Source organism: Oryctolagus cuniculus, chromosome 16, assembly GCF_051225735.1.
Source record: "Oryctolagus cuniculus isolate XC-2025 breed Fujian yellow rabbit chromosome 16, ASM5122573v1, whole genome shotgun sequence".
In the NCBI taxonomy this organism is placed as follows: domain Eukaryota; kingdom Metazoa; phylum Chordata; class Mammalia; order Lagomorpha; family Leporidae; genus Oryctolagus; species Oryctolagus cuniculus.
The window spans coordinates 85,039,378-85,052,198 of NC_142882.1; the positions used below are offsets into that span (position 1 = coordinate 85,039,378).

The 12,821-nt window shown below is 43.6% G+C and overlaps 1 protein-coding gene across 2 annotated transcripts in view; it reads right to left on the bottom strand.

The window, feature by feature from the left end:
- Positions 1-12,821, bottom strand: part of GRM3 (glutamate metabotropic receptor 3) — a 213,184-nt gene that overhangs the window by 79,972 nt on the left and 120,391 nt on the right. For both annotated transcript variants that reach the window (XM_017344334.4, XM_051853014.3), the window contains exon 2: positions 8,972-9,585. In XM_017344334.4, the coding sequence (XP_017199823.1) occupies positions 8,972-9,439 (468 nt within the window). In that variant the 5' untranslated portion in view covers positions 9,440-9,585. The remainder of the gene's footprint in view (positions 1-8,971; positions 9,586-12,821) is intronic.

The window sequence follows — 12,821 nt, forward strand, 5'->3', positions numbered from 1 at the left end:
TGCATCCAAGACCAGGGCACATGTGCAGACCTAATCCCAGCCCAGTTATATATCCCCTTCCTATAAAAACAGGTTGAAGGTCGGAGAGAGTATCCATTCTGCCACAGACCCCTGTCATAGGTATTACACTCGCTTTCTCTCTGTGCTGAGATAGACCAACCTCTAAGACCAACTTCTCCTGCTCAGGCTTTTCTGCTCCCACTGAGAGGCACTGTTTTCAGGGTCTCCTCCCTACCCGTATCTCCCTCTCCCTCCCCTCTCCCTCCCCCCATTTATGGGCTACTCTGGCCCACTCATGTTGGGTGTTTCTCTGTGTGAGGCAGCCCACACTTGCGTGTGAATGTGTGTTTATTCCCTCAGTACCAAATAAATTGTCTGATTTGCACCTAACACTAGTTTCTGCTTAGTGTTTCTACCTCTGTGGGAGGTAGGAACCTGGACTGGAAGTTAATGCAGTCATTGCTTGAGTCAGAAGGAAGCAGATCATAAATAGTAGTAGTTGTTGGAGACTCTAGGAAAGGTGAAGAACTCTTAAATCCCTGGAAGCACCTCAGAGGAGATCACAGAGACTTCTCAAGTGTGGAAACAAGAGCTGAGAATCTGTTAAACAGACATTAATAATACTTGAAATACTCTGGATGGCACCAACCTGCTTTTATGGTTGTATTTCTTTAAGTCTTGCATAATTGGAATTCTTTACACCTGCTTTGTAAACACAGGTTTTATATTCATGATGCATTTTTTTATTTCAATGAAAAGTGACTCTTTAAAATAATGTTATTAAAAAAATCACAGATCATGTATTCAACCATGTGTGTTTTCCACATTGGGAGAGCTTACTTCTCGGGCTTGTGTTCCATGAGGTCGCGTTTTGTACCTGATGGCATCTACCCAAATTAGAGGCACAGTGCCTGGGACAAACCAAGTAATCCCTGCAATGCACACCCTGAACGTTAAGTCCCATGAAGTGATGGCAAATCTCTGAGGATGCTCTGCCATTCTGACCACCTAACAGGAACAGCTGGTACACGTGTAGGGTCTGGTGTTTAAAGGATTGTTTCGGCTGTGTTCTCCCCCATGTTGCTGTCTCCTCTGTTGGAACGTGGAAGGGCTGGCAAGAACCAAGGCTTCAGTACTACCAACAGAGGGATTTCCACAAAATTCCAGGTGGTGAAGTCAAAAAAAGCAACACCACAGTTTTAGTGCTCAAAGTCCCACTGATACACTGCCTGGAATATCAGTGTTAGGTTTAACTGTAGGTGCCTTTGGAACACTATTCTTATATTCTAAAGGTTTACTAATTGGAAAAGTACTCTGTGAGGTTTTAACTGTACTTTTTCATAGACCAGTTGAAACATGTCTACTACGTTAAATCAATGGACTTTCATTATTATAATCTGCCAAGAGAAGCCAGCACTGTGGGGCAGCAGGTTAAAGCCAGGGCCTACAGCACCAGCATCTCATTTGAGTGCTGGTTCAAGTCCCAACTGCTCCACTTCCGATCCAACTCCCTGCTAATGTGCTTGGGAAAACAGGGCCCCTGCACCCACGTGGCAGACCTGGAAGAAACTTTTGGCTCCTGGTTTCAGCCTGGCCTAGCCTGGTTGTTGGCAACCGTTTGGGGAGTGAACCGGGGAGTGAACCAGTGAATGGAAGATCTCTGTCTCTCTCCTCTCTCTCTCTCTGTCTCTCTGTCTCTCTCTCTCTCTCTAACTCTGCCTTTCAAATAAATCTCTTCAATAGATAATCTGCTAGGAGTTGGATATTCCTATATTGAAATACTGAGCTTTGTTCTTGCTGATCCATTAAAAAGGCACAGTTAAAAGGAATTCAGAAAGATAACTGCATCTTAAAAGCAAAATCATATCTTTGGTTTAATGAAAAGCATCAGGACTTAATGACTTGCTCAATCTGTAACTACAGTAAGACAGACTTGCTGATATCTTAGGGCTGTCTCTCTTCCATGCCTTTCACTTGTGACCTCCGTCACAGACGTGGAACTGCAGTGCAGATGTTCGTTACACAGTCGTGGGCCATTCTGTTGCCCTGTGAGTTAATGCCCTATGAATAATGATCGTGATGGCAACTTCTTGTCTTTCACTAGAGCAGTTTCCAAATAAACACTTGGCAGAAGGGAAATTCATTAAGGAACAAATTAACCCCAAAGCAAAGAGGGGAAAGTAGTGTAGCTTAGAAAATCACCTCTGGTGAGAAACTTCTATGGTGCAGCAGTGCTAACCACAGCGTCTCTGAAGTGCTATTGCTGGCGCCTCCCTCCCTGTGATAAAGTCCTGGGGCAGCATTGCCCTTGCTTGGGGCCGGCAGGGCAGGAACTTGGAGGCAGGCAGCAAAACAGTCAGCTTTGTGAGATTGCTTCACGCTGAAAAGTCTGGGAAGGGAATACATAAAAGAGATTCTATCGGAGATAACTTCTGAGTCAGGTTTTTCCAAACCTTAGGCTGTGAGAGGGGGTGATCAGGACAGCAGTGTGGGAGAGCAAGCTATCTGAATGCTAATGTTGGTTTTGCTCCTTGTAAAGTGATAGGAACTTCAATTTGGCACTTGACCTTTGCGAATTTCCGTTCTTCTTGGACTAGAGATGTTAAAGGTGAAAAACATAGCTGACAGATAGTAGTATCTACAAAAATGTCAAATGTTTGTTATGTGAGGGGCTTTTTAAATTGCTTTTCGTTTTTTTTTTTTAAATTTAATTTTCTCAGTAACTCAATGAGAGAGGTACTGTGACCATCTCCATCCTAGACATGTGGAAAGTGGCAGAGGGGTGAAATAAATCCTAGTCAGTCTGCACCCAGAGTTTCAATGACGATGCTGGAAATTTTTAAGAAAAGCACACTAGGGGCTGGCATTGTGGTGTTGTGGGTAAAGTCGTCACTTCATAGGTGCTGGTTCGTGTCCTGGCTGCACCACTTCCACTCCAACTTCCTGCTAATGGCATGGGCAAAGCAGTGGAAGATGGTTCACATGCTTGAGCCCCAGCACCCATGTGGGAGACCCAGATAAAGCTTCCGGTTTCAGCCTGGTCCAGCCCTGGCTGTTGTGGCTATCTGTGGAGTGAACCAGTGGATGGAAGACCTCTCTGTGTCTCTCCCTCTCTCTCTGTAACTTTGACTTTCAAAATGAATAATTCAATCTTTTTACAAAAAGAAGAGCACAGTAAACATTCATAGTCATAGCTTATCCCTGTTATAATCACTGTATTTGCACTATCAAACTCACTAATTGCCACTCATTTTTACTTTTCTAGAGATATATAGATGCTAGTGATAGATTACTTAATGGATTTCTCATGCTGACACTTGGCCTTTATTGAAGGCAAGATGATATTCCCTTCTCCTTTGTGTGAGCTACAGGTGCAGCACTGGGCATCCATTGGCATTCTGCACATTCTCTCCGTGGAGACACTGCATAGGAGCTGGATTTGAGTGTGGACAGGGCCCTAAGATCATGCAGCATGGCCCTGGGTGTCCAGTGTGGAGTCTTGCATCGTCATCACTGATACAGTTCACTTGGTCTGCAGACCAACGGAGTGGGCTCCCTAGAGCTGTTTTCAAATAAAGGCGTCTTGTGACCTTCATATAGGCAGTGGAGGTGGGGAGGCTGGGGGTGGTTTTATCACACCCGACCATCTGTCTTTTGTATCAAGCCCAGTTGTCCTTTGTAGAAAGTGTTTATTCTGATTTATAAACATCCAGACTGATCTAGAATAGGTGAGTCATGGTTGCGACTCCCAGTCCAAGATTCACCTAGGGATGTTTCAGCCTCCTACAAGTGAAGCATCTTGGTCCTTTCAGTTTATTGAAAAATACTTAGTGTCTACACAGTGGAAGCACTATTCTAGGTGTTGGTGATACAGAAACAAAATGATGTGGTTCCCAAATGCAAGGAGCTTATGGTTTTGTGGGAAAATGGAGATAGATGTTTATGCAGTGGGGCTTCAGAGATGTCTCAGAAGGAACAGGGTTTGAGCTGAGGACGGAAGGAGAGTAGGATTTGGCAAAGTGCATAGACAGTTCCACATTCTAGGTGGAAGAAACGCTGTGTTCTCTTATGAGAGGCTTTGCAGACAGCATCCTGTAGACCATGAGAAAGCAACTTTTCAGAGAGGCTTCAAAGGCAAGTTTTCTGTTTATACAGACCTGAAGCTTTTTCTTATTCAACCCCATTCCTTGCTACTCTTTCTGCTGTTCTTGTCTCCCAGCACATACTTACGTTGTCAGTTGATACTCACGTCCTCACTTGCACCTGTTTTATGTTTGGATTTGTTATTTTTTAACTTGCTTATTCATGCCCCAGGGGCTTGTACAATGTCTCCTATTTTTAAATTTTCATTTTACTTTTCTCTGCACTACATCACTGGGACTCTACACAGCAATGTTCTTGGTATACCTAAAATACACATGCCTAAAAAATATTTACTTTTTTCATAAAAAAAATTGTTTATATGTACTTCCTAGTTTTAATATATAGATAATTTAGGAATTTAATTGACCAAATTTATGAAAGTACTACCAGGAGCAACTGAAATAATGCTTGGCCAGACATGGTTCAAAGTAATCCTTATGGACAAGAGTTTATTACTTATTTTGGTTTATGTTTCAGATACTTCCTTGGCAATCAGTTATACCATAATAATAGGGTAATTTGATTAAGGAACATAAATTATAAAATTATGTTATGCCTTTAAATGCATAACATGTTTTCAGTCTCCTCAGTAATACACCAGCATTTCCTTCCAGGGAGAGGAATTTATTGCACTCCACACTTGGTCTTGTGGACTCACATGCCATGACAAACTCTCTCATAATGACCATCTCCAAGTTGGAGAGCTGCTAGGATGTGGATGGTGCTACAAATTCTGCCCATCCAGGGCTGGGCGAGAGGAAGATCGCTTCAGGTCCTTTTCTGCCTTTCCTACAAGCTCAGCACTTAGATACTGGCTAATCTAAATCCCCATTTGTTGCTGACGTCACTTTAACCCTCAGGAACAAAGCAGTAACTGGGTCAACTTATTCCTGCCATGTTCCAGGTAAAATTCGCTCCACTGGGTGAGAACAATTGAGGAAATGATACATCCTCAGAGAAGAGTAAGGAGCATTTTTCAAATGTTTCAAGGAATATGTTGACAGTCTACTTGAAAAGCACACACATAAACATTGCTTTAAAATGAATACAGTGTAGACAATTGCATAGCTAAGGGCAACTGACCTGATTCTTTTCTCGAATGACTACCATGCTCCCTGCTGTGGGTGATTTGGAGGCTTATAGAGAAGAGCGGGACACGGTCCTACAAATGCTTTGAAAAGAAACTTATTTCTGGGGGGGGTGGGGGGTGGGGGGGGGTGAAAATAGATCCTGTGTATATTTGCTAAGATAGAAGGGTTTTGAAACTAGCTTTCATTGATCACTGAATTAAGAAATCAATACTGTTGCTTTATAAAAGGGACTACCACAGAGTGGTTTGCTGTACCGACTAAGAGCATGGGGAAGATAATTAACCAGGTCCTAATCAATGGCAATACAGCTTAGCCCAACAAGTCATTAGGAAAACTCATGCTGTTTTCACGACCCACAAACCTTGCCTGTCTTATGAACCAACACAGCAGATGCAAGTCCTCTGTTGACTTCTAGAATTCCTCCCATTTTGTGGGATGGTAAGGGAAGGGGAGAAGCTGAGAGAAAGCTCCCCTCCCCACCAAACAACAGGACTAAGAAAGGAAACAGGGCCCAGATGAGGAGATTCCACTGTCTGCAATGACTCACCACAGAAGGGAGGGGATGCAAGTATTATCATTCCCGTAGGTACTCTCTGAACACAGAATTTTGAGACTGAAAGCTCTGGGCTCTCGTTTGGGACTACATGTTTCTATTGGATGGCAGGGATGGTTAAATTATGGGTTGGATTTGCACTAATTTATGCCTTGGAACCTCACCCTCATTTCCTCCTGCTCCGTTCAGATAAAGACTCTTTTCCACTCATACTTGGGAAGTTCAGAGCAGTGAAGAAGGCATGGTGCTGTCACCTGGGCATATCACCAAGGTCAGTCCCAAGAGGAGGAGCAGGTGAGCATGAGAGGTACAGAACAATCTTCTACTGAAATATTTCCCTTGCTGGTCAACAGAAGTGCCTTGATTCTACCATTTACGATTTCTTGGTTTGGATTGCCATTGACCACATGTTTTAAAATCTTTCAATGTATTAATTGAATAGCATATTTTGATTCTTAGACATATAAATCCTTCTAAGATGCATAGCTGAAAGCAAGGCCCTCTGTGGAAAGATTCCTTGGAAGAGGTCATCGTCGACCAGTTGTTCCAACTCTTGGATTTGCTTTGGCCTGGACCAGTGTGTGGTCTAATCTGAGCTGGGCAGCCAGGAACCCACAGAAGTGGGAGTAGAACACCATCCTCTGTGCTCTCCCCTCTCCAGCTCACCCTCCTACTCCTGTCAAAGCCTACGTCCCCCTGCATGTGGGCATCTGCCCAGCAGTGATCAGCCTCTGCAGAGCCAGGAGCTCTTCGCTTCCCTCCCATACCCCTTCCATCCTTTCAGTCCCCCTCAGAACCTTTCTAAAGCTGCTTTTGTATTTTGTGAGCCAGGATAACATGTTCTGGATTGCAGTCACTGTTATCTCATGGTAGCATCGTACCCAGCGCCAGATTTTAAGTCCCTTGAGGGGGAAGCTGTGATTGTATGGCCTTAGGGTTCCCTCTGACCCCTGTCCCAGCACAGAGCATGCAGTAGGAGCTTGCTGCAGATGAACGTGCTGGGTACACACTGGGGGTCAGCAGTGGCTTCACAGGACCACTTGGTCACTGGGAAGGCCACAGAACTTAGTTTTGGACCTGACTCTTCCACTGACCTCTCCTCTAATTTTAGAGTCTTGATAGTTACCATGAATTGAATCAGTTAATTTGTTGATAATGCATTTTCCTCTGGTTTTCTCAAATTTTGCTCCCAACAACTTTTTGAGGTAGATGCTATTTTTCTCATTTTATAGCTTAACCAGTATATGGTGGAATTAGAATTCAAACCCAGGTCTTCCTTATGTCAAAATATTTGCTCTTTCCAGTAGATGGCATAATTTTGGTTTCTTTATTTATACTGTCAAGGCAAAACCCATATCAGCATTTATGACTTTTGGTGATATTGACCATATAATTAGAATAATAAGCCAGGTCTTTTGATGAGTCAGAATTGGCTTCTTCCTTTGAAAGCAAGTATTGAGTTTTAGTAGCCCACATTTTTTTTCTTTAACCTGTTCATGGGCAATAAAACAGTAAGGTCAGATTAAAAAAATACATATCTGCAAAGTGTAGTTTGTTAATTACCTTGGACACATTAATATTTACACATCTGCTATAAAGTACCATTTACTACACAGGGAGACACTAAGGTCATAAAAATCACATATGCAATCTCATAGTAGAGGTGGTATTGGGTAAATGTAAATATTTATGAAATGATTGACACATCTGGTAGAATTATTATTGAAGTATAACAGATACCTATTTTAAATTGTCTCTTCTCAAATAGAAAGTTCCAGCACTCCTGCCTCAAGTATAGAAATAGTGCTAAAAATTACATGGTGTGCATTGAGATGTGCAATATTTTCTATGTATCTAATGAAGTCAAAGGGTGTTTATGAAAAACCAATTATCCTAATTACTCATAATTTGACTGTGTGCTCTGAAGAAGGAAAGAAATTTGAAATAGCTCATTTAGAACAGCACAGAATTATACATAGAATTTTAAGTGCCACAAATCTGGAATATAGAAATAAGGTTATTCCAATGCTAATAGAACCAATTTAAGTGGCTTGAGACATGTGAATACAACATGGGTATAACACAGCTCCTTCTACTGCTTGGGGCTTTCATTATAGTAATTTGGCAGAAGGCAAACTGTCTGACTCTTAGACTCATGGGCTTTAATTTCTATGACATTAGTGCTCTCACCAGAAAAAAAAAATTTAACTTTGAGTAGCCTACAGGAGTGACAGGGGGTAGCTCAAAGAGTGCAAAGCAAAGATTTATCTGAGTTCTGGTTCTTGTTCTGGGCGTTTTCATGAAGCCAGTCTTCCTGGTGGATGGGAAAATGAGAAGGTAGAGCTAGTTGACATGTTCCTCAGCTCTTTTCCAGCTCAAAAAATCTGTAACATTCTAGATGTGGTGCTGCTCTACCTAGCAAAGGGGAGAGCCAATTATCAGCATTTTATCTGCTTTAAATGGCATGCTAAATTATTCTCTTTTTTGGGGGTAGTTATTATCTGGCTTCTTTGCATACAGTTTTGGGTTTATATGCTAAGAAGTTGTTTACAGACTTGTCTCTGACCAAAATAATACTTTAGTAAAGATTAATGTAGGAAATATAGGTCGGCTCAGGGGTAGTGTACTTCTAGTGGTTCCTTACACCATCAACTTCCAGATCGGTACGTCACTATATTTGGAGACTCTTATGTGTGTGGCAGTGCTTGTGCAGTGGGTGGGGCACACTTATTGCTCCTTGCTCTGGAGAGAGCCCTGTCATTGGCTTTGGCCAATGGGATGTTAGCAGATGTGAGGCAAAAAGAACCTTGAGAAGGGTTAGCGTTAGCCCCTTTGTCCCAGGAGGCGGTACAAGAAGGAGCATAGCCCCCCTCAGTGAAGCCCAGCCTCCCTTAGCTCCCTCCAGCTGATCTTCAGACTTGTAAACTAATAAACAACTTTTGTTTTCCACCACCAACTTTTGTAGCAGTTTGTTATGCTGCAAGAGCTGTGTGATATACTGCTAAACACTTTCCACTGGTAAGAAGATGTTCTGTCTGCAAACCTATATTGTCCAATACTCATAGAAATCAGTAACGACATTGTCAATATCACCCACTGATGGTGTTAGGATATCCTTCTTCCCCCGCCTCCCCCAATAAAAACAAAGAAACAGCCTTTGTTCAGCAGCATCAGCGCATCTTACCTGAATGGAAACACTGCTGTAAGAGCCGCCGATGACCCCAGCAATGAGCAGTGGCATGTTTTCTTGAATGGCATAGGACCCGTCAGGGCACATGTACTCGGCTTCGTCCACTTTCGTCAAGGATGCTCTGACGAACTCCAGCGACTGCTCTAATGCATAGGTATCCCTGGAACACGTATCCAAAATGTGAACACCCAGCTTCACCCCCGGCAGCAAGTAATTGTCTTTGTTGATCTCATCAATGGCAAACAACATGGCTTCTAGGCGTTGGATTCCCCGGTCTTCATTGATTCGCCCGCATTCTTCAGTTCCAGTGCCCTTTTCATTAATAGGAAACAGCCCCCCTAAAACAAGGTCACCTTCTATTTTAATCTCCCTCCTCATAAAGTTATGGTCCCCTAAGGAGAGTAGCAATCCCTTTGAGAAAAAAGCGAAGGTAAGAACTTGGAGTCTTGTCAGCATCTTCATGAGTCCTGATTGTGTCCCTCCGGGAGATACGGCGGATGGCACCAACGCTGCCCACTAGTCCTTTCCTCTCATTTCCACTCTGGGCCTTTGGCCACCAGTCCTTCAAATGAGGGGGGAGCAGACTAACCAAGCCTGTCACCAAATTCCTAAAGAGAGAAAATCAGTATGAGCCACAATGTAAAGAAAGCAATAGCTGTCACATCCGTGGTCCCCAGTCAGACATTTGAGGGAGCAGTGACTCAAATCACCATTTCCCAACACACACTTCCCCTGTGCACTGGGCACCTGCCCACAGTTCTGCTGCCCGGTCCTTAAAGCACACCGTGATTCTCCCCTCAGTAGTCCCATCTTCCAGAGATGGGCACTGAGGTCTCAAGAGGTAAACTGACCTGGAATGGAGACAGTGTTCAGACTAATGCCAAGTTCATTACTGTCTGTGCTGAGTCATGTCCTTCATTTTTGGTAGGGTGGCCCCTTGAAAATTAGCCTGTTTACCTTCTCTTTCAGCTGTATTTTGCAAACTTACCTTTTTCATCTACCCTTCCCTTTTCCTTTTGGACACACGTACACTGAACTCCGTCACCACTTCTGCATTTCTGCCACCACACAGCTGTCCTTCCCCTCATCAGCGAGTTCTCCAAGACAAGTGTCCCTGGCCTTTCCCCATGACCTCCTATCCCACTGCCATTTGGCTTCTGTCTCCACTGCTCTAACAAAGCGACTCTGGACAGAGCTGCTCCCCATCCACTAGTTTCTGAATCCACTCACTGCACTGTTCATGTTACCTGACCTTTTGCATTTTGGGTCTCATGCTGTGCTTCTGACTACGTCTCAGATATAGAATCTGGAACACCTGCTCTCGCTCTTCCTTCAGCCCCCATTCCTAGGCCAGCAGCTATTCTCATAGTTTCAGTTACTACTTCAAGGAGCTCCATGCTGCCAGGCCACTGCCTCCTAAGAAGCTTTACTCACACATCCCTCAAGCATCTGGAGGGCCACATATCATGAGCTGGCCCTCATCTCTGTGAATGCATCTCATCCAGGCTCTCAACCAGAAATCTGCCGTCCTCCCTGCCGCCTTCCACTAATTAGTACAAAGCCCCAAAAGTCTGTCTGCTCAACCTCTCTCGAAGCCACTGCCTCTTGTCTATTTCCACTGTGTCTGGCTCTTGGAATCTGTAGCAGGACCATAGCACTTGGTTTCTAGAGCTGCTGTTAGCTCTCAAAGCACCTTTTCATGAATTAGGAAATTTCTCATGTGCAAAGTTATAAAACCTATTTTTGTATAATCTGTACAGTCATCAGTGATGAGGAACACATTGTTAGCGTCTGCCTCCTCTAGCCAGTGTCAAGAAAAGCTCATATGGGCCCCACATACATCAGTGAATACAATGATTCCCAGCGTTGCGGTTTGCACAGAAGATGGTAGCATAGGGCAGTTCTATAAATCAAGCTTCTTTTCACATTGTAGGCTAGAACATATGCATCCAGTGGGAACCAGGCAAAGCCCTGCTGTGAGGATGATGTTTTGGAAGGTAGGCTGAGATCTTCCCAGCAAGCTTCCCCAAACCCTGGTGTGGAGCCAGAAGTCCAGTTGTCTGCACACACGGACCGACTGTTGTATTGTCTGACACCTGACTCCCAGCAGGCAAACACCTGGTCTGCCCACTCGTTCTGCTTGCCTACCTCCCCCTCCCCCCAGACGAAATGAGTTTATTATCGGAAGCAGAGGATATATGCCTGCATGGTGCTCCTGGAGCATTCTTTCTCCTGACAGGGGGCAGCCCCCATGCCCTTGTGTTGGGGGTTGAGTGTGCCTGTCTGCTCTATGACTTTCATGCATGATGGTATGCGGGTGAGCTTTACAGAGGGGGCTCTACCAGCTGCTCCCAGACTCAGGATGTCTGAAAGCCACACCACCTATGTGCTCTCTGGCAAATGAGCACACATTAGCAATCCGCACGGTGTCCCAAAGCAGGAGATGCTATACAGCACAATCTTAATTCCTGTTCAGAGCAGCCTGTCTCCTTTCACTCCATACTGACTCTTGCTTACACGTGTAAGAATTGACTTCTTAAGACATTTCTCCAGTATTCCACGACCTTGTCTCTGATTGGCTGTCAAATCTTACTACTTGCCATACCCAACAGCTTCATCCCACATGGTTCCAGACCATACGTGTACCCCGGATGTTAATGACTCTTTGCTTTGGCGGATGCTGTTCCCTTTGCTGGGGTGTCCTTTGAACCCATTTCTCTGGGAAGCACTTATCATTAAGCACTCAACAGTTCCTACCAGGAGCATCCAAATATCCTTTCCTGTCTCCCTTTCCCAGTTAAATTGTTTTCTTCCTGCATTATATTCTTGCTGTAGCTTGTTCAAGAAATATTTACTATTATAAATTATATTTGTCTTATTGTATGCTCACTGGGAATAAATGAAATAGCACAGCATTTAGGACTTCTAAGGTGCCATGGGAAAAAAAAAAACTTAAACCAAAAAACAATATATCAAGACAGGAGCTAGTCTAGTGTTTACCTTAACATTTTTGACATTTCTCCCTTCTCATGTTAGCAGTGCCCTTTAAAACCCAGCATTCCACTTGCTTTCTGTCCCTTTCACAGGGAGTAAGTGATGAATTGTTTTCTTAGACACACAGCTGGCTTTGGGTTTGTTTATTTGTTTAGGTGTGCGTCTGGACAATGACGACAGCAGTCACTGGAATGCTCAGTGTTCACCCAGGGCCTCTTTGGGAGAGCTACTGTAGGACACCAGGAAGTCTAATAATAATATTTTTTAGAGTTAATATTGTATTTATAGTCTCTGTTTGATCCTTATGTGCAATTCCTTTTGAAGCAAGACTTCTACAGAAGGCAGAAGGTACTGTAGTCATTATTGCTAATGACTAAAGATGCAGAAGTTGCTCTATCAAATAATAGTTTTTAGTATCTCATACAAGAGACTGATTAAAAGAAGGTCTTCAAACACAGGCTTTCCCTGTGTCTTTATTTGAAAAATATCGACACCTCTGCATTAAAGTTTGACTCAAAGTATAAAGATGACCTTACAGTTAATAAAAAGCTTAGTTCTCTGTTGGTAAAGTGCTCTTAGTCAAAAGGACTGCACATGAAGTGTCCTATTGCATAGTAGGACTTTTGCAAAGCAACACGCCAAAACAATGGAATCCTCAACCAGGTCTGCTTACTCAACATGCAAAAAGCCAATCACTGACATCAAGGGGATAGAAGAAAGGAGGTATTTACTGCCAAGTGCAAAGCAAGGAGCACTTGGTTAATTCCTGGGCTCCCCAAGTAGGAGTTAAGGGTAAAGGTTCTTACAGATTGAGATTGGGGCTGAGAGGTGTGTGATCAGCTCATGTCCA